Below are 19,334 nucleotides of genomic sequence, written 5' to 3' on the forward strand. Positions count from 1 at the left end.
TCGCTCTCATGGAGGACCAAGTAAAAGAAGCAAGCGAAACTTCTTCAGAGCCCTGGGCGTCTTGGAAGGGGTAGGCTCACGATCTCTTTTCTCTGAAGCCTCAGATGGACACGCTTCTTCAGCCTGGTCTCTTTCGTCGTCTTTCCATTTTTTTAAATCAGTCAAGTCGCGTTGCAACCGTGTTATAAAGTTGAGACAGGGCCGACAAATGCGAGAAGATTTATTTGCTTTATTGTCGAGATCTAATCCTAAACGGGGAACTTGTTCGTATATACATACACCTTTTGTATTTCTCTCAAAAATGCTATTCGTGCTTGTAAGTACTCCGCGAATTCTTAAATCCTTTTTACAACAACGGCAAAGATTGTTTACACTCATTACTTTACTACTACTTCCAGCGTGCGTGCAGTTGAGCTCTGTTGACAACTATTCTTCGCTCTGATTGGTTGTAGGTCTATCCAATTGAGTGCAGAGTTTTTTTTTTTTTTCTGGTTCAGTTAAGACACGCCTCATAATCAAAGCCCTATGGAGCAGTATCAGACTCACATTCTGACTAGAATATGAGTATGACAAAGTCAGGCATTTGGTCCATTCCCTAAACCCATTCCTCCTACCACTTTTTCAAGGAGAAGGGTGTCGGGAAGGGAGAAGAGTGTTTATGTAACCGTTTTGTTATTTTGGTTCAGTTTTTTGGGTGTTTTATGTTTTATATTATGATTTATATTAATATTAGTCTAAAGTAGGATTTTTTTTTTTTTTTTTTTTTTGGTTATATCATAATCATTATATTATTTTGTTGTATCAAATTTTTTATTTTCCAGTCTTTCATTGAGTCCTTTTGGAAATTTGGTTCCCAATTTCTTAATCCATTGCCATTCTATTTTTCTCCTTTGGTCTGTCCAGTGGGGATTATGTTCAATTCCCTGAATGCATACATTTTAAACTCCGTGTCTTTGGAAATGTTTGATTCATGATATCACGATGTTCCTTATATATTCTCTTAAGTTTTGCTTTTTAATATCCGCTTGTACGGAAGGATCTGTAGAGAGTTTGTTTGGCATCTTGGAAATCTTCTTCCCTTGTGCAGATTCTGGAAAATCTCAAGAGTTGTGCCCGGACTATTCCCTCAAAGGTGTGTTTTGGGTGGAAGCTTTTGTGATGTGAGTAGGGCATGTGTGTCAGTTTCTTTGAAGTAAACTTTTGTATCTAGTTGATGAGTTGTGTTAAAACTCGGTCCTTTGAAGACGGTAGTGTCCAGAAAGTTAATTGCCGTGTGGTTTGTGGTTGTTTTTACCTTGATTAATCTATGGTGGTCATTTAGGATTTGTGTGAATTCCTCAAAGTTTTCTTTTCCGTGCTCCACAGGTATTTCATAGGACATTGTTATGGACAGGACATCAATGTCCCCCCTATAAGTCTCTGGGCCCTATGCACTGTCCCCTTTTCCCCCGGTGCAACACCCCTGAGGATAGTACAGGGATGGGAAACGTCGGTCCTGGAGGGCCACTTTTCTGCAAAATTAAGTTCCAACTCAATTAAACACACCTGAACAAGCTAATCAATGTCTTCAGGATCACTAAGGCTTCAGTCTGGAGAGGTTTTTGTTAGGGTTGGAGCTAAACTGCAGGACAGTGGCCCCCCAGGACCGAGGTTCCCCATCCCTGGTATAGGATCTAGTTGCATGTCTCCATTCCATTTTCTCCATTCTGTCACCTGATGGAGTTTTGTTTCCTTGCCCCTGTTGCCTTGGCTTTTGGCTTGCTTAGTTGGTGACATTTAATATTCAACAATATTGATCTACCTTACTTAAAGGGATAGTTCACCTAAAAATGAAAATTCTGTCATCACAGTTGATGGACCCCATTGACTTCCATAGTATTTTTTTTTTTCCTACTATGGAAGTCAATGGGGTCTATCAACTGTTTGGTTACAGACATTTTTCTAAATATTTTTTTTTGTGTTCAGCAGAAAAAATAAATCCACACAGGTTTGAAACAACTTGAGGGTGAGTAAATGATGACAAAATTTTCATTTTTGGGTGAACTATCTCTTTAAGGTGGACGATGACGCAATTTTCTTCTAGAAACTAAATTTGTTGTATTATTTTCATGTTATCATTGTGAAGCTGCTTTGATGCAGTCAAGCATTGTAAAAAGCGCTATATAAATAAAGGTGACTTGACTGTTGGTTTTGACTCTTTACATGTCTAAATGTTTTGTTGTCTGTTGCTTTGTACCCTTAAACTGGTGTTATTTGCATTTGTCTTTTTTCGCCTTAGACCTGATGGTGCTGAAAAAGGAGAGTGAAGTGGAAGATAAAGATCAATATAAGAATCATGAATTCATGACAAAAGAAAAAACTTTTAGCTGTTCACAGACTGAAAAGACTTCCTCACGAAAAAAGGATAAAATGACAGGAACTAGAAGTAATTTCACCTGCCAACAGTGTGGAAACAGATTCACTCAAAAAGGAAGTCTTAAAAACCACATGATAATTCACACTGGAGAGAAGCCTTACACCTGCCAACTGTGTGGAAACAAATTTACTCAAAAAGGAAGTCTTAAAAAGCACATGAGAATTCACACCGGAGAGAAGCACTGTACCTGCCAACAGTGTGGAAAGACTTTTGCTGGAAAAGTCTGCCTTAAAAGACACATCAGAATTCACACTGGAGAGAAGCCTTACCCCTGCCAACAGTGTGGAAGGAGTTTCACTCAAATTGGAAACCTTAATGTCCACATGAGTGCTCACGCTGGAGAGACACCTTTCACCTGCCATCAGTGTGGCAGATGTTTCACCCGAAAAGGAAGCCTTACATGCCACATGAGAATTCACACTGGAGAGAAGCCTTACCCCTGCCAACAGTGTGGAAACAGATTCACTCTTAAAATAACCCTAAACAGGCACATGAAAATCCACTCTGGGGAGCAACCCTACACATGCCCTCAGTGTGGAAAGATTTTCACTAGAAATTGTCACTTTGTAGTCCACATGAGAACTCACACTGGAGAGAAGCCGTTCACCTGCCAACAGTGTGGAAAGAGTTTCAACCGAAAAGGAATTCTTACCAGGCACATGAGAACTCACACTGGAGAGAAGCCGTTCACCTGCCAACAGTGTGGAAAGAGTTTCAACCGAAAAGGAATCCTTAACAGGCACATGAGAACTCACACTAGAGTGAAGGTATTTACATGTGGCCACTGTGAAAGAAGTTTTGGGTATAAAATAGCTCTTGAGTACCATATGAGTTCTCACTTATGAGTGAACTGTTTTGTCATCAGTGTGGAATGATAATAAACATTCAAATATACAGAGACGTGGAGATCTGGTAATAGCAGTCTGGTATAAATAAACTAAATAAATACAGGGTTTCCGCGGAGTCATAAAAAGTCATAAAACGTCTTTAATTTAATAATACGAGTTTTAGGCCATAAAAAGTAATAAAAACATCTCGATTTTCCATACAAGGTCATAAATTCCATTTAGCCACGTCTTAAATTTATATGCTCGTTCATTCATTCGTTCTACCATCGCCTTTTCTCCCTGAAAATGTGCTGGTGGTGGCATTTATTCGTTTCGCCTGTTGTAGTAAAAGCGGAACTCATTTGAACTGCGCGCCACACGTACCATTCCGCTCTGCTCAAAGTCCAAATGGCAGCGCAGCGCGTTTACTCTGATCGGCCTCGGTCACGAGATCCAGTGAGAATCGCTTGAATTCAGCGAAGAGCACAAATGTCTCTGTGATCTAAACCAATTTAAAGGCAGATGAAACACCGCTGACAAACAGGAGAAACACTGTGCGTAACGATACAGTCGGAAGGCTTTTCCGTCTACAAATTCCCATCATTTACCTAGGGCTGAACGATTAATTGCATTTGCGATAATATCGTGATTTGATGAAATGCGATTTTTTTTTAACCGCAAAGCTGCGATTACACTCACATGACACGCGAGAGTCTTGCAGATGAAGCATCAACGCTACGCATATAGGCCTGGCATAGGCTGCAGGAAATAACCGTTTGTTTAATTTATGGGATATTGTGTTATAGATTCTCTCCAACGATTCTGTATCGATTAAGATAATTTCAGATTTATTTTTTTACTAGAAAATTAAGATAATTTCAGATTTATTTATTTTTCTAGAAAATTGGTTGAAACAACCAAGATAAAATATAAATAATTACGCTGTACATATACAAATGAAGACCAGTATAAGCATCGCAAAGGGCCTCTGATACAATATAGACAGTTGACAATTCAAAGAGGTCGATATTTCAGCAACTGTGAAAAAACGGTATTATTCCGGCAGCTGGGGCGCCAAAAAATTACCGTAAAATAACGGCAAAAAACAATCTCGTTAAAATACAGTAATTTTCCATAATTAAATAACAGATTGTATCTTTAATATTACATTAAATCTTATGTAATTATTGGGATTTTTAATGTTTAAAAAAGACATATACACCTTTAAACAATAAATACTGTAAATTTAAGGTTTTATAAAATTATTTTATATAATAATGTTGTCTATCTACAGTAATTTTCTTTTAATATATTTTTTTCTGTGTAAAATAACAATGAAATTATGTAGTAAAATGCACACAAGTACATCAATTCAAATACAAATGTTTGTAAATTTACAGTTTTAATTTTTATTTGTACAGATCCAATTTCACAACTTTGACCGATCTCTAATTAAGTTCTTAATAATAGCAAATGGACAGTCAATTTCTTTTAAATTAACTAAATGTATGAGTACAGAATACCTGCACATTTACAGTATTAGTAATTGAACAAACACTAAACATCAAGATAAGTGATTGATAGGAAATAGAAGCTTAGTATATAATTTAGAACATGTAAAAATATCCACAATAAAAGGCAATTACCGTATACCTTTACAGTATAACTTATTTTAACATTTACAATTACATTTTATCCAAAGTGACTTACCAATTAAGATAATAATTAAAGATAATAAAAAGCAACAAGTGCAGTGACAAGTCCCAGTTAGTCTAGCACAGTACACATAGCAAGTTTGTTTGTTTTTGTTTTTTTTAACAAAGATTTAGTATTATTGGGTGAAGTGTTTACGAAAAAGATGGATCTTTAGCAGTTTCTTGAAAATGTGTTGAGTTGCGCCGGTCATTCCACCACCAGGAAACAGTCCAGGTAAATGTCAGTTAAAGTGGTTTTGTGTCTCTTTGGGATGATGGCACCACAAGGCGCCGTTCACTTGCAGAACACATAGATCTGAAGCAGTTAGTTTAGGCATAGGGCTACCTTTAAAGACAACTCTTGCTGCAGCATCTGGATCAGTTGCAGAGGTTTGACTGATGATACTGGAAGAGCTGCCAAGAGAGCATTACAATAGCCCAGTCTGGATAGAACAAGAGAGTTGTGTGGCTCCGATAGGAAGGGCCTGATCCTCCTAATGATAAGGCAAATCAGCAGGATCACAGCAAATATGTTTTGGCTGAAAGTTGAACCATAAGCAGTTCTGTCTTGGCAAGGCTGATTTAAAGGTGAAGGTCATTCATCCAGCAAGAATTTTCCATCAGGTAGGCTGAGATGCGAGCAGCAACCGTCAGATAATCTGGCTGGAATAAAAGGTAGAGATAGGTCAAGTCAAGTCAAGTCAAGTTTATTTGTATAGCGCTTTTCACAATACAGATTGCATCAAAGCAGCTTCACAGTATTAAATTAAAATAATACAACAAAGTTTGTTTCAAGAGGAATTTATTGATTGATAAAATTAAATTAAATATACCCAAAATATCCCCAACTGAGCAAGCCAAAGGCAACAGTGGCAAGGAACCGAAAAACTCCATCAAGTGACCTAATGGTGTCCTAAAACGAAAAAAAAAAACCTTGGGAGAACCCAGGCTCAGTCGGGGGCCAGTTCTCCTCTGGCATTGGATATAGGCCGGATTGTAGTTTGAACTGTAGGATTATATGAATGCCTGGCTGAAGAGATGCGACTTTAATCTAGTTTTAAACTGGGAGAGCGAGTCTGAGCAACGAACAGTATCAGGAAGACTATTCCAGAGTTTTGGAGCCAAATGTGAAAATGCTCTCCCTCCTTTGGTGGTTCTGGATATCCTAGGTATGACCAAAAGCCTTGAATTTAGTGATCTTAAAGAGCGCGATGGATTATAGGGCGATAGAAGATCCGTTAAATAGACTGGAGCTAAGCTGTTTAGGGCTTTATAAGTCAGTAGCAATACCTTGTAATTAATACGGAACTTTATAGGTAACCAATGCAGTGATGATAAAATCGGTGTTATATGATCATATTTTCTTGATCTCGTAAGAACTCTAGCGGCGGCATTTTGGACTAACTGTAGCTTGTTTATTGAGGATGCAGGACAACCAGCTAATAAAGCATTACAGTAATCCAGTCTCGAGGTCATGAATGCATGAACTAACTTTTCTGCATCAGAAACTGATAGCATATTACGTAGCTTAGCAATGTTTCTAAGGTGGAAAAAGGCTGTTTTTGTAACGTATGAAATATGATTTTCAAAAGACAGGTTGCAATCGAGTATAACACCCCGGTCTTTTACTGTAGAGGATAAAGTAACAGGACATCCTATGATGTTAAAGTTGTATTGTGCGAGGTTTTGTGGGCGGTTTTTTGAACCGATAAGTATTACCTCTGTCTTGTCTGGATTTAATAAAAGAAAATTACGCGTCATCCAATCTTTTATATCTTTAACACACTCTGTCAATTTGGAAAATGTAGTGTTTTCATCCGGCCGTGATGAAATATATATTTGAGTGTCATCAGCATAACAATGGAAACTAATTCCATGTTTCCTTATAATATTTCCAAGTGGCATCATATATATTGAAAATAACAGAGGGCCTAATACAGATCCCTGCGGCACTGCATAGTTTACTGGAGTTATGATCGATTTTTCTCCATTTAAATAGACAAAATGGTAGCGGTCAGATAGGTATGATTTGAACCAGCTTAGTGCTTGTCCTTGAACACCAGTATAATTTTGTAGTCGATCTAAGAGTATTGTGTGATCTATAGTATCGAACGCAGCACTAAGATCAAGTAAAACTAGTATTGAGATACAGCCTTGGTCAGAAGCTAAAAGTAAATCATTTGTGATTTTAACGAGCGCAGTTTCAGTGCTATGATGCGGTCTGAATCCAGACTGAAACTTTTCATAGATATCATTTTGTTGCAAGAAAGAGCCCAGTTGAGCGGACACCACTTTTTCTAATATTTTAGACATAAATGGAAGATTTGAAATGGGTCTATAATTTGCTAGATTATTATGATCTAATTGTGGTTTCTTAATGAGAGGTTTTATAACTGCCAGTTTAAATGTTCTTGGAACATGACCTAAAGATAAAGACGAGTTAATAATATTGAGGAGAGGCTCTTCCACTACAGGTAACACTTCTTTCAGTAGTTTAGTTGGTATAGGATCTAATAAACATGTTGTTGTTTTAGATGAAGTGATAAGTTTATTTAACTCTTTTTGTTCTATAGTTGTAAAGCACTGTAATTGTTCTTTCGGGGTGATAATTGAAGCTGAGTTATAAGGCGCGATTGAAGATTGAACGTTTATAATTGTGGTTCTGATGCTTTCTATTTTCTCAGTGAAGAAGTTCATGAAATCATTACTACTGAACTGTAACGGGATATTTTGTTCGGGTGACGTCTGTTTATTTGTTAGTCTAGCCACGGTGTTAAATAGAAACCTTGGATTGTTTTGGTTGTTTTCTATTAGTTTGCGGAGGTGCTCAGCCCTAGCAGCTTTTAGGGCCTTTTTATAACGTGACATACTGTCTTTCCACGCGATTCTAAAGACCTCTAAATTAGTTTGTTTCCATTTACGCTCTAAAATACGGGTTTCTCTCTTTAAAACATGCGTAGTATTGTTATACCATGGTGCTTTATTTTTCTCTCTGACCTTTTTTAATTTAATAGGTGCAACCACATCCAATGTTCTAGAGAGAATGGTGCTCATAGTGCTAGTTAGTTCTTCTAGTTCATCTGTTTGTTTGGGTTCAGGCAGCAGCTGAGACAGATTAGATAAGCAATTTGAGAAATGATCTATGGTGGATGGGAGGATTGTTCTGCCTGGTTGATAACGCGACGCCGCATGACATATTACAGCAGTACGTAATATGCAAGTTACCATGTAGTGATCAGTGACTTCATCACTTTGTGGAATGATATCTATATCGGTTGGATCGGTTCCATGTGATATAATTAAATCGAGTGTATGATTAAGACGATGAGTTGGTCCGGTGACGTTTTGCTTGACCCCAAATGAATTTAATAAATCTGTAAACGCAGCTCCTAACGCATCATTTGGATTATCTACGTGTATGTTAAAATCTCCAACAATTAATGCTTTATCGACATTGACTAACAGGTCTGAGAGAAAATCTGCAAACTCTTTTAGGAAATCAGCGTAAGGCCCTGGCGGTCTATATACGGTAGCCAAGGCTAGAGATAATAGGGATGTTTTTCTAACATCTAAGAGCGTAACATTTAGTACAAGTACTTCAAATGAAATAAACTTATAACCCGTTTTCTGAGTAACATTTAGAATATCTTTATAAGTGGTTGCAACACCTCCGCCACGGCCAATCAGACGGGGCTCATGCTTATAACAGTATCCAGGAGGAGTAGACTCATTAATACCGAAATAATCATTTGGTTTAAGCCAGGTTTCAGTAAGGCAAAGTACATCGAAGCTATTATCTGTGACTATTTCATTTACAATAACTGCCTTAGGTGTGAGTGATCTAATGTTTAGAAGACCTAGCTTTAGAAATAGTTTTTGTTTACTAATAGCAACATTTTCTGTTTTAATAACAATTAGATTTTTCCTAGATCCTGCATTAGATTTATTATTTGATCTCACTAAACGAGGAATAGACACGGTTTCTATGCAATGTTCTACACTAGTATTTATATCAGTTGAATTGGTGCAGCAGAGACTATGATTTGGACTTTTGGTTACTAGTCAAAGGGTATTTAACATTTTGGAGATGTTATCTGACAGAAGATCCGCTCCGAATCTGCTTGGGTGTAAGCCATCAGCACGGAAAAGCCTAGGACGCTCCCAAAACAGATTCCAATTATTTACAAAGAGCAGTTTCTGCTCATTGCACCATGACATTAACCATTCATTTAGCGCAAATAGTCTGCTGAACTTTTCATGCCCTAGTCGGTACGTGGGAAGCGGTCCTGACACAATGATCGTTGTTTCAGGCGATGTGCTGCGTACCGTATCGATTAGATTCCTGAAGTCTTTCTTCAGAATCTCCGTCTGGCGCAGCCTGATGTCGTTCACTCCCACGTGCAGGACCACAGTTCCGACGCGCTCGTCACCGTTCAGGATCTCGGGAACGCGAGCAGCGATTTCAGAAACACGAGCACCAGGGAAGCAGTGACTTTGCACCTTACTTTTACCTAACGTAGCGTTTACGTGCCGAACGATGGAATCGCCGATGATCACAGCATCGCGTTCTGTTTCGCGTAGAGGGAAGAAGCGGTTTTGTGTGGATAACTCGAAAACCGGGAGGGTCGGAGAAAGTCTTGGTCTAAACCTGACTCGCGTCTTCCGCTGCGGAACCACCCAGGCTTCGTGGTGGCGTGTTGGAGCCGGAGTGAACGAGACCATGGCTGATTGCGACCAATGCTGAGGAACGCACGGAGTAGACGCGGTCGGAGTCAGCGGGTTAGTAACGTTAAACACTGATTTGTGTGCATCGGCGCGTGATGTTTCAAGAGCCAAACACCGGTCTCTCAGCTCGGCCTGTCTCAATAAAAGGTTGTGGATCTGTTTCTCAACAGCTTCCAGCTCAGACTGCAGTGCGTGAAGCTCAAATGTGTCCTCACCTGCACCAAGCGGTAGACTACTTACATCTGATATATTCGCCATTTTAACAGATGGACAGTGAGTTAGCAACGAAGCTACCAGTGATGCTATCAATATTAATACAAATTTATATTATAAGTTTGTTTGTAAGTGAGTGTGGAGAAGACACGTTCAGCCGTGATCCACGGACGTAACCTTTAAGAGTATGCAGCGTTGGATCACTAATAGGCTTGAGACGCGTCTGCTCAACAGTCCGCGTTGTAACTATGAGGTTTTTTAGTGGTAGGGGTGTAGAGTAGACGCACGATAGGCGAAAAAAAAAGTGTTTGTTTATAAGTGAGTGTGGAGAAGACGCGTTCAGCCGTGATCCACGGACGTAACCTTTAAGAGTATGCAGCGTTGGATCACTAATAGGCTTGAGACGCGTCTGCTCAACAGTCCGCGTTGTAACAATGAGGTTTGAGCAGTAGTGCTTCTCAGTGAGGAAAAGTAGAAAATGTTCGTTGTAAGCGAGTTTAAAGAGAAAAATCAAGAATTATAAATCAAATCGATAGAGCTCCAAAAACAACAACGCATTCAGACGCAACGCATGATAATGACAGGACAAGACATTACTCACCGTGTTTGTTGAGTGTTTCTTATTCACCTGAGCTTTTATGAACTCAAAGGCGCGAGAGAAAATAAATAAATTAAAATAGCTGAGCGCGTTAACAGGCTAGCGAATTACTAGCGTGTTGTGCGTCAGGGTTGGGTAAGCTGTATTTAGTAGTAATATAAACAACTAGAAATTGTAGTAAATGATGGTTCAAAACAAGGAAATACGAGGCTAAGACGGAGCTTACAGCTCCGAAGCAAACACACTCACAGCAGGCAGCGAGGCAGGGAGAAAAATCAAGAATTATAAATCAAATCGATAGAGCTCCAAAAACAACAACGCATTCAGACGCGACGCATGATAATAACAGGACAAGATATTACTCACCGTGTTTTTGGCTATTGGCTAAGGCTATGTGTCATTAAGATAGTAGTGATAGGAAAAGTCATGTTTCTAAATGACAGAGCCTAGTTAAAAAAGAATAAAAAAAGAAAGAAAGATGGGTGGAATCTAACACAATCGTGATCTTGCTGTAGCAAATCCAAACCTTGTGCATACTTTTAGTGCAATCATATGGAATCAGAAGACCGTTATGAACATATGGAATCAGAACCATTATGATTTTTATTTTTTAATGAATTCTTCCCATACCTTGTTTGCCATGATCATCTGCTTTCCACGTGACCTCAAATCCTATTTTTAGTAAAACTGTGGTTATTACAATGGTAAAAAATCCACCAAAAACGCGTTTACTACAATTTTACTATAATAAAATAAAGTATGTTTTTTAAGAGAAAAGTTTTCAGCTTCCAGACAGCTGTTTCTCAAAACCAAGAATGCAAAGAACGGACTTGTGTTCTTGGGGAGAATGCTCTTGCTAGTTGTTCTTGGAAGAATGAACTCACAAGGTGACAAGCACACAGAGAACGCTGCTGACAGTTTGAGACGATGTGTTCTTGCTGGTATTGCGCAATAATACCCCCGCACAAACGCCGTCTGCAGTACCCAAACATAACGCGATTTAAATAACGGTTTAAACGGTTTAAATAACGGGTTTAAATAACCCAAACATAACTCCTTCCTCGAATGCCGAAATGAATGCTGGGATATTTCTGCCGTCAAGTTCACACAAGTTACCAACCGCTGCATCCTCTGTAAAATGGGCGTGTCAAGAACACTTCCGGGATTTTTAACCGTTCTTGCCAAAATGCAAACTTGTGTATTGGGACAGTACTTGGGCAGCGAATTATGACGTTTCACAAGTACAGACAAGAACGCATATTGAGAAACTGCGTCATATCATTACGCCTGCTGCACTCATGGTACAGCAGCAAAGTTTCTTGATTATTATGCAGGAATGAGAGTATAGTTCCTAGCCATATCAGCCTAGAAAATCGCAACTTTACATTTTCCGTCGGTCTTAGTACACGATGTAACTACATAAGAGTCAAGTTTTAAATAGGAAAAATATTGAAACTCTTTGGTAATTTTTTTGAGAGAGATGCTAATGGCCCAATCCGATTCAATGATCTATGCTAAGCTATGCTAAAAGTGGTACCGCCGGACACGGAGATCGGCTGAATGGATTCGAAAACGGTAAAACACAACTGTTTAACTCTGGGGGAGTTGTAAAATGAGCCTATTTCCAAAAAAAGTGGAGAAAACTTGGTACCGTGACGTTTACATTTGTTTAGTACCGACTTGGTACCGAAGTACCGGGTCTTTTGACAACACTAGTTCTTACAAGTCTCCAAAGTCATCCTTTCCAATCACCCTACTACCTGTCTGCTTGATCCTATTCCCACTCAGAATTTCTTCGTCATTCCGCACTTACATCATCAACACCTCTCTTTACACTGGTACCTTTCCACAGCATTTAAGATGTGAGTAAGTGCAGGTACAAATGAGGAAGAAATGACTTGAAGTAGATGAGTGGGAATAGGATCAAACAGACAGGTCGGAGGGTGATTGGAAAGGGTGAGTTTGGAGACTTCTAGAATGTGTGTGTTAGCTGTTAAGATGTGATTAGGGGGAGGAAGTGTGGATGCAGATTGTTAAGATTGCCTCCTATGTGTAATATTTGATTTATGTGTGTTAGTAATAGTAAGGATTTGGAAGCACATAATGAAAACAGGTAATGGACAGATAAATGAGAACAAGTTGTGTAGAAGAGAAAGGAATGAAAGAACAGCTTTTCTTACATTTTGACAAATATTTTATTCATATTTCCTAATGTTCCTTTTGCACTGAAGTGTCTTCAGTCACTGTCATATCTTCCATTAGTTGAAGACTATAGACCCCTTTTCAGTTGGTAAATATGGTGACGGTTTTTTTTAGTGACGCATTCCTCTTCCCACTTTTTTTGTGTGTCAGAGAGGAGGGAATAGGAAAGGGAGATAAATGTAGTGTAGGTAAAAATCATTTTCTTGTTATTCAGTGGTAGTACATTGTAGGTTCTCTTGATTGACCAGAAATTGTTAGACCTGTCTGGGCCACCCATTTTCATGTGCCTGTCCGGGCATTTGGTCCATTCCCTAAACCCGTCCTCCCCTCCTTTTTCAAAGAGAAGGGGGTCGGGAAGGGAGAAGAGTGTTTATGTAACCGTTTTGTTATTCTGGTTCAGTTTTTTGGGTGTTTTTTGTTTTGTATTATGATTTATATTAATATTAGTCTGAAGTAGGATATTTAAAAAAAAAAATGTATTATTTATTTTGTTATGTCAATTTTTTTATTTTCCAGTCTTTCATTGAGTCCTTCTGGAAATTTGGTTCCCAATTTCTTAATCCATTGCCATTCTATTTTTCTCTTTGTTGGTCTGTCCAGTGGGGATTATGTTCAAATTCCCTGGATTGCGTACATTTTGAACTCCGTGTCTTTGGAAATGTTTGATCAGTATTTGACTCCTGGCATTTTTGGGGGATGCATGAATATTGTATTTGTGTTGGTGTAGTCAGCTTCTAATAGAGTTTTTTGTTTGCCCGACATATTGTATTTTGCATTTATTGCAAGTGATTACATACACACAGTTAGAACTGTTGAGTGGTAGTTTTGGTGCGGGGTAGGCCCTTGCTTGCCCCATTTGTCTGATAATTTTAGGTTTAGAGATTAAATGTGTGGGTATGCTAGTGGGCAGGTGACTTTTGATTATGATATCTATAAGATTGGGATTTCGTTTGTATGCCGCTATAATGGTGACGTTTTGTGTGTCTTCAAAGGTTTTTGAGAAGTTGTCCTTAATTTTTTAGTTTAGTTTAATTGAAGTTGGTGTGTGAGTGAAGATAGCCGGAACTATCACTTGTTCGTCCGAGCTTTGTTGTTCTCTCGGATCACGATGTTCCCTATATATTCTCTTAAGTTTTTATATTGAATATCGTCTTGTACGGAGGGATCTGTAGAGAGTTTGTTTGGCACCTTGGAAATCTTCTTCCCTTGTGCAGATTCTGGAAAATCTCAAGAGTTGTGCCCGGACTATTCCCTCAAAGGTGTGTTTTGGGTGGAAGCTTTTGTGATGTGAGTAGGGCATGTGTGTCAGTTTCTTTGAAGTAAACTTTTGTATCTAGATGATGAGTTGTGTTAAAACTCGGTCCTTTGAAGACGGTAGTGTCCAGAAAGTTAATTGCTGTGTGGTTGTTTTTACCTTGATTAATCTATGATGGTCATTTAGGATTTGTGTGAATTCCTCGAAGTTTTCTTTTCCGTGCTCCACAGGTATTTCATAGGACATTGTTATTGACAGGACATCAATGTATAAGTCTCTGGGCCCTATGCACTGTCCCCTTCCCCCCCCCCCCCCCCCCCCCGCTGCAACACCCCTGAGGATAGTACAGGGATGGGAAACATCGTTCCTGGAGGGCCACTTTTCTGCATAATTTAGGCCTTGTCCACACGGACATGGGTATTTTTATAACCGTGACTTTTTTTATGTGGTTCGGCCGTTCGTCCACACGGAAACGCAGTATCAGGTCCCTGAAACCGAACGTTTTTGAAAACTTGCTGGTGTGGCATGCTCTTGACAGCGCTTGATAGCGTGTTTTCGCGTTTTCATGTAGGCGGAGATTTCTTTTAAACCGAACATGTGTGGACGGGATTTTTTTTTAAACGCAGGAGGAAAAACTCCGGTTATAAAAATACCCATGTCTGTGTGGACTAGGCCTTAGTTCCAACTCAATCAAACACACCTGAACAAGCTAATCAATGTCTTCCGGATCACTAAGGCTTCAGGCTGGAGAGTTTTTGGGTTGGAGCTAAACTGCAGGACAGTGGCCCCCAGGACCGAGGTTCCCCATCCCTGGTATAGGATATAGTTGTATGTCTCCATTCCATTTTCTCCATTCTGTCACCTGATGGAGTTTTGTTTCCTTGCCACTGTTTCCTTGGCTTTTGGCTTGCTTAGTTGGTGACATTTAATATTCAACAATATTATTGATCTACCTTACTTAAGGTGGACGATGATGCAATTTTCTTCTAGAAACAAAATTTGTTGTATTATTTTCATGTTATCATTGTGAAGCTGCTTTGATGCAGTCAAGCATTGTAAAAAGCGCTATATAAATAAAGGTGACTTGACTGTTGGTTTTGACTCTTTACATGTCCAAATGTCTAAATGTTTTGTTGTCTGTTGCTTTGTACCCTTAAACTGGTGTTAATTTGCATTTGTCTTTTTTCGCCTTAGACCTGATGGTGCTGAAAAAGGAGAGTGAAGTGGAAGATAAAGATCAATATAAGAATCATGAATTCATGACAAAAGAAAACACTTTTAGTTGTTCACAGACTGAAAAGACTTCCTCACGAAAAAAGGATAAAAAGACAGGAACTAGAAGTAATTTCACCTGCCAACAGTGTGGAAAGTGTTTCGACAAACATGAAAATCTTCAAGTCCACATGATAATTCACACTGGAGAGAAGCCTTACATCTGCCACCTGTGTGGAAACAGATTCACTCAAAAAGGAAGTCTTAAAAAGCACATGAGAATTCACACTGGAGAGAAGCCTTACACCTGCCAACTGTGTGGAAACAAATTCACTCAAAAAGGAAGTCTTATAAAGCACATGAGAATTCACACTGGAGAGAAGCCTTACACCTGCCAACTGTGTGGAAACAAATTCACTCAAAAAGGATGCCTTAACATGCACATGAGAATTCACAATGGAGAGAAGCCTTACAAATGTCCTGAATGTGGATGGAGTTTCAATCAACATGGAAACCTTAAAGCCCACATGAGAATGCACACTGGAGAGAAGCCTTATACCTGCCAACAGTGTGGAAAGAGTTTTAATCAACTCAGAAAGCTTAAAGTCCACATGATAATGCACACTGGAGAGAAGACTTACACCTGCCAACAGTGTGGAAAGAGTTTTAATCAACTCAGAAAGCTTAAAGTCCACATGAGAATTCACACCGAAGAGAAGCACTGTGCCTGCCAACAGTGTGGAAAGAGATTCACTCTTAAAAGAAGCCTAAACAGGCACATGAAAATCCACTCTGGGGAGAAACCCTACACATGCCCTCAGTGTGGAAAGAGTTTCACTAGAAATTGTCACTTTGTAGACCACATGAGAACTCACACTGGAGAGAAGCCGTTCACCTGCCAACAGTGTGGAAAGAGTTTCAACCGAAAAGGAATTCTTACCAGGCACATGAGAACTCACACTAGAGTGAAGGTGTTTACATGTGGCCACTGTGGAAGAAGTTTTGGGTATAAAATAGCTCTTGAGTACCATATGAGTTCTCACTTATGAGTGAACTGTTTTGTCATCAGTGTGGAATGATAATACACATTCAAATATACAGAGATGTGGAGATCTGGTAATAGCAGTCTGGTATAAAGAGACGAGGAGTTTTGGCAGATAAAATATATAACCAAATAAATACACAATTGTGATTATTTGTCTGGTTTCTACAAGCAGTATCTTTACTGTTTGCGTGTTAACTGTTATTGTGCGTAGACGCTGCTTCTGCTTTTATTGCTGCTTATGCTATAGGTTATTGCTGCTGCTGCTGCTGCAGATACAGGACTTGCTACTGCCAATACATCAGTGTTGGGTGTGACACAAAGTAATTAAAATACTTACTTACCACTGAAAAGATAAAGTAAGGGATTACTGTTAATTTTAGGTAATTTAACTACAGTAACTTATAATGTACTTGCGTTACATACTGTAAAACAGTTCTGCATAAATCAACATTGAATTTAAAATCTAAATTTATCGCCTAAAGGTAAAAGTGAACGCTGCCTCTTTAAAATCGTTAGCTGTAGTGCAGTTGTGCGTGACGAGTTCGCCAGCCAGTTGGTCTGAAGTGGAAGATGTCGGCAGAAGCCAGTAGCTGTTTTAGCTGTAGCTGCAAGTCGCTCAAACAAGAGTTCAGTACATGGACATGACATAAAGTGAGTCTCAAACACCATAGTTTTCTCTTTCTTATTTAAATCTCGTTTTTGAAAAACACCCCTGAAAAACAGGCGAATCTCCACATAACACCAACTGTGACGCAACAGTCGGGATCATTCATATGTACGCCTCCAAAAATGTGCATATGCCAGCCCATGTTCAATGCCAGGCGGAACTGCGCAGCCGAATCATCGGAAGTTCTGCAGGTGAAGAAACAAGCGAGGATCATTGGGAAAATGGCAGATCTATCTATAATCTATCTATCTATCTATAATCGGATACCACTACAGTTTAATTCGAAGTTGTTAGTTTGCTCTGCCCATTTCACCACAGACTGTTTTTCTAACCTGGAACAATATCAAGCAGCCAGGCTTCTCTCAAGGTCTCATACTGACGAAGGGGGCAATTTCAACTAACGTTATATTCCCGCAAGCGGTAAGTAGTGATTTTATTAACGATAATTTACACTGTGTCATCTAGATCCAGCGCGATATTGTTTTTTCCTCGAGAGACATCGTGGCTTGCAAACGAGCGAACGAAGCATGGCAGTTGCTCAGTGTTTGGATGTACAAATGAACACAAAAATATTTTTTTAGCTCCTTCATCCGAGCCTCTGGAGAACCAGTGGGTTATGTGAATGTCTGATGCGTAATTGTTCAAGTTCAGACAGATAATCTTTCTCTCAAAGTCGTTCAACACTGTTTATGCATCCGTAAATCGCATTGCAGTGATAAGATCTTCATTCACGCGATCAACAGGCTGTCATCTGCTCAATGGTCATCACTGCAACCTTTTATTGATGGGAATAGATATAAATACTTAAAGAAAACTTCTCATGATTCGTTAATCCCGATAGCTGTAATAGAAAAAAACGTATAAAATCTGTAATAGTAAAAGTATTCCAGATAGCTCTACATGTAATGCCAGATATTTCATATGCAAGCATGTCAGCCAATCACAGCAGTGGGCAACAACACTGAAGTCTCACAGCAGACACGCCCCTTCAAACAGAGTGTTCAAATCAGGGGATGAAATCAGCCTAGGAAATATGCCTTTTATTTCTAAATTATAACAAATTTTGATCTAAAAAACATACTAACATTATAAGGGCACCCCAGGAAACATTATAAAATAATAAAATAATCCATTCTAGGGCACCTTTAAAGCTAAACTGTGTAGGATTTTCTCCCATCTAGCGGTGAAATTGTATATGACTACCCAGTGAATATTAGTTTCTGTTCCTTTCAATTCCGAGGGCGTTTTAACTCCTACGGTGGCCGTATTATTCCAAGATTAACATGGCTTCCAGTTCGACTTTGTCCATGAGTGTTCCCTCAAGTGATGAGGTTACTTTAGAAAACTATTACAAAGTGCATTTAGTTATTTAGTCAGTTAACATGTAGGTTATGACCTCTATGTAAAATGAATAATAGTTTTATGCTTTCGTTATTTTGGTACCATTTCATTGATAATATCAGCTATCCCAAACGAATGCAAGCTAATGTTAGTAAAGTATCAGTGATGTTGTTAATCTGTATATTGAATGAGATTAATAGTGTAAGGCAATGTTTACAGCGTAGGCTACATCTTTTCCTCCGTGAGCAGAGTCAGAGATCAGTTGATGCGACGGATGTGCGAGGGAAAGCTAAAGGTAGAGGGAAAGGCAAAGGAAAACTAAAAAACAAAGCCGGTGCAAGTGGATTGGTGAGACCTCCTCCTAGACAAAGAAAAACACTCTCCAAAAATGACAAGGAGAGAGAGGAAGCCCTTCAAACACAAAGGAGAGAAGAAACGGAGGTTTGTGTTTTTAATATTTTTCTCTGCGCAGGATGAACAAAGTCATTTAAATCGAAATTATCTCCATCATTTACACGTAGCTGTTCTTCTAACTGTAGCCTATTCTGTATTACAACTGCATGACGTGAGTTCCAGATACATATGATTATGTTTGTCAGGACTCTGGTTGATCTTCAGCCTTTCTGCTGTGTTTGTCTTGTGTCTTGATTGTTAATTCACCTCACTCTACCATCACAGCTGAATCCCATCCTAATCAGTGCTCTCATTCTCATTACTCACACACCTGTTTCCCATTTTTGCACTGATTTTCTCCACTACTTATGCTTCTCTCTTTCTTTGGTTCTCTGTCAGTGTGTCTTGGTTTCTGTCCGATTAACCACTGTCCCCTTGCCTGAAAGTCTTGTTTTGGTTAGTGGTGGGCAGATCGAGGCTTCGTGAAGCAATGAAACAGTTGAACCAAATGGGCCATATTGTTTCGAGGCTTCGAATCAATCCGACACCCGTCTCAACGGTGACACCTAGTGGTCACTTGCAGGTGTTGATCTGAAACAACCTTGACGAGCCATTAAAAAAATTTGTTGTTTTTTTATTATTGTATTTTTCTAATATGTGAAGCTTGTAACCTGTTGGCTCCTCACTGTGCATAATGTTATTTTGGTCCTGCAAAATGAATATTAATAAAAGAAATCAAGCCACAA

The 19,334-nt window shown here is 39.1% G+C and overlaps 1 protein-coding gene across 6 annotated transcripts in view; it reads left to right on the forward strand.

Annotated features, from left to right (window-relative positions):
* LOC309497383 (uncharacterized protein) overlaps window positions 1–19,334 on the forward strand; it is a 43,187-nt gene extending 23,853 nt beyond the window's left edge. For 2 of the 6 annotated variants that reach the window (XM_082167633.1, XM_082167634.1), the window contains 2 exons: window positions 2,279–3,183; window positions 16,030–16,334. In XM_082167633.1, the coding sequence (XP_082023759.1) occupies window positions 2,279–3,183; window positions 16,030–16,191 (1,067 nt within the window). In that variant the 3' untranslated portion in view covers window positions 16,192–16,334. Of the gene's footprint in view, window positions 1–2,278; window positions 3,349–15,124 lie in introns of those variants that run through there. The other 4 variants (XM_082167636.1, XM_082167637.1, XM_082167632.1 and 1 more) reach the window with 3 other exon arrangements.

The sequence above is a fragment of the Leuciscus leuciscus genome, assembly GCF_965113295.1.
Source record: "Leuciscus leuciscus genome assembly, chromosome: 4".
In the NCBI taxonomy this organism is placed as follows: domain Eukaryota; kingdom Metazoa; phylum Chordata; class Actinopteri; order Cypriniformes; family Leuciscidae; genus Leuciscus; species Leuciscus leuciscus.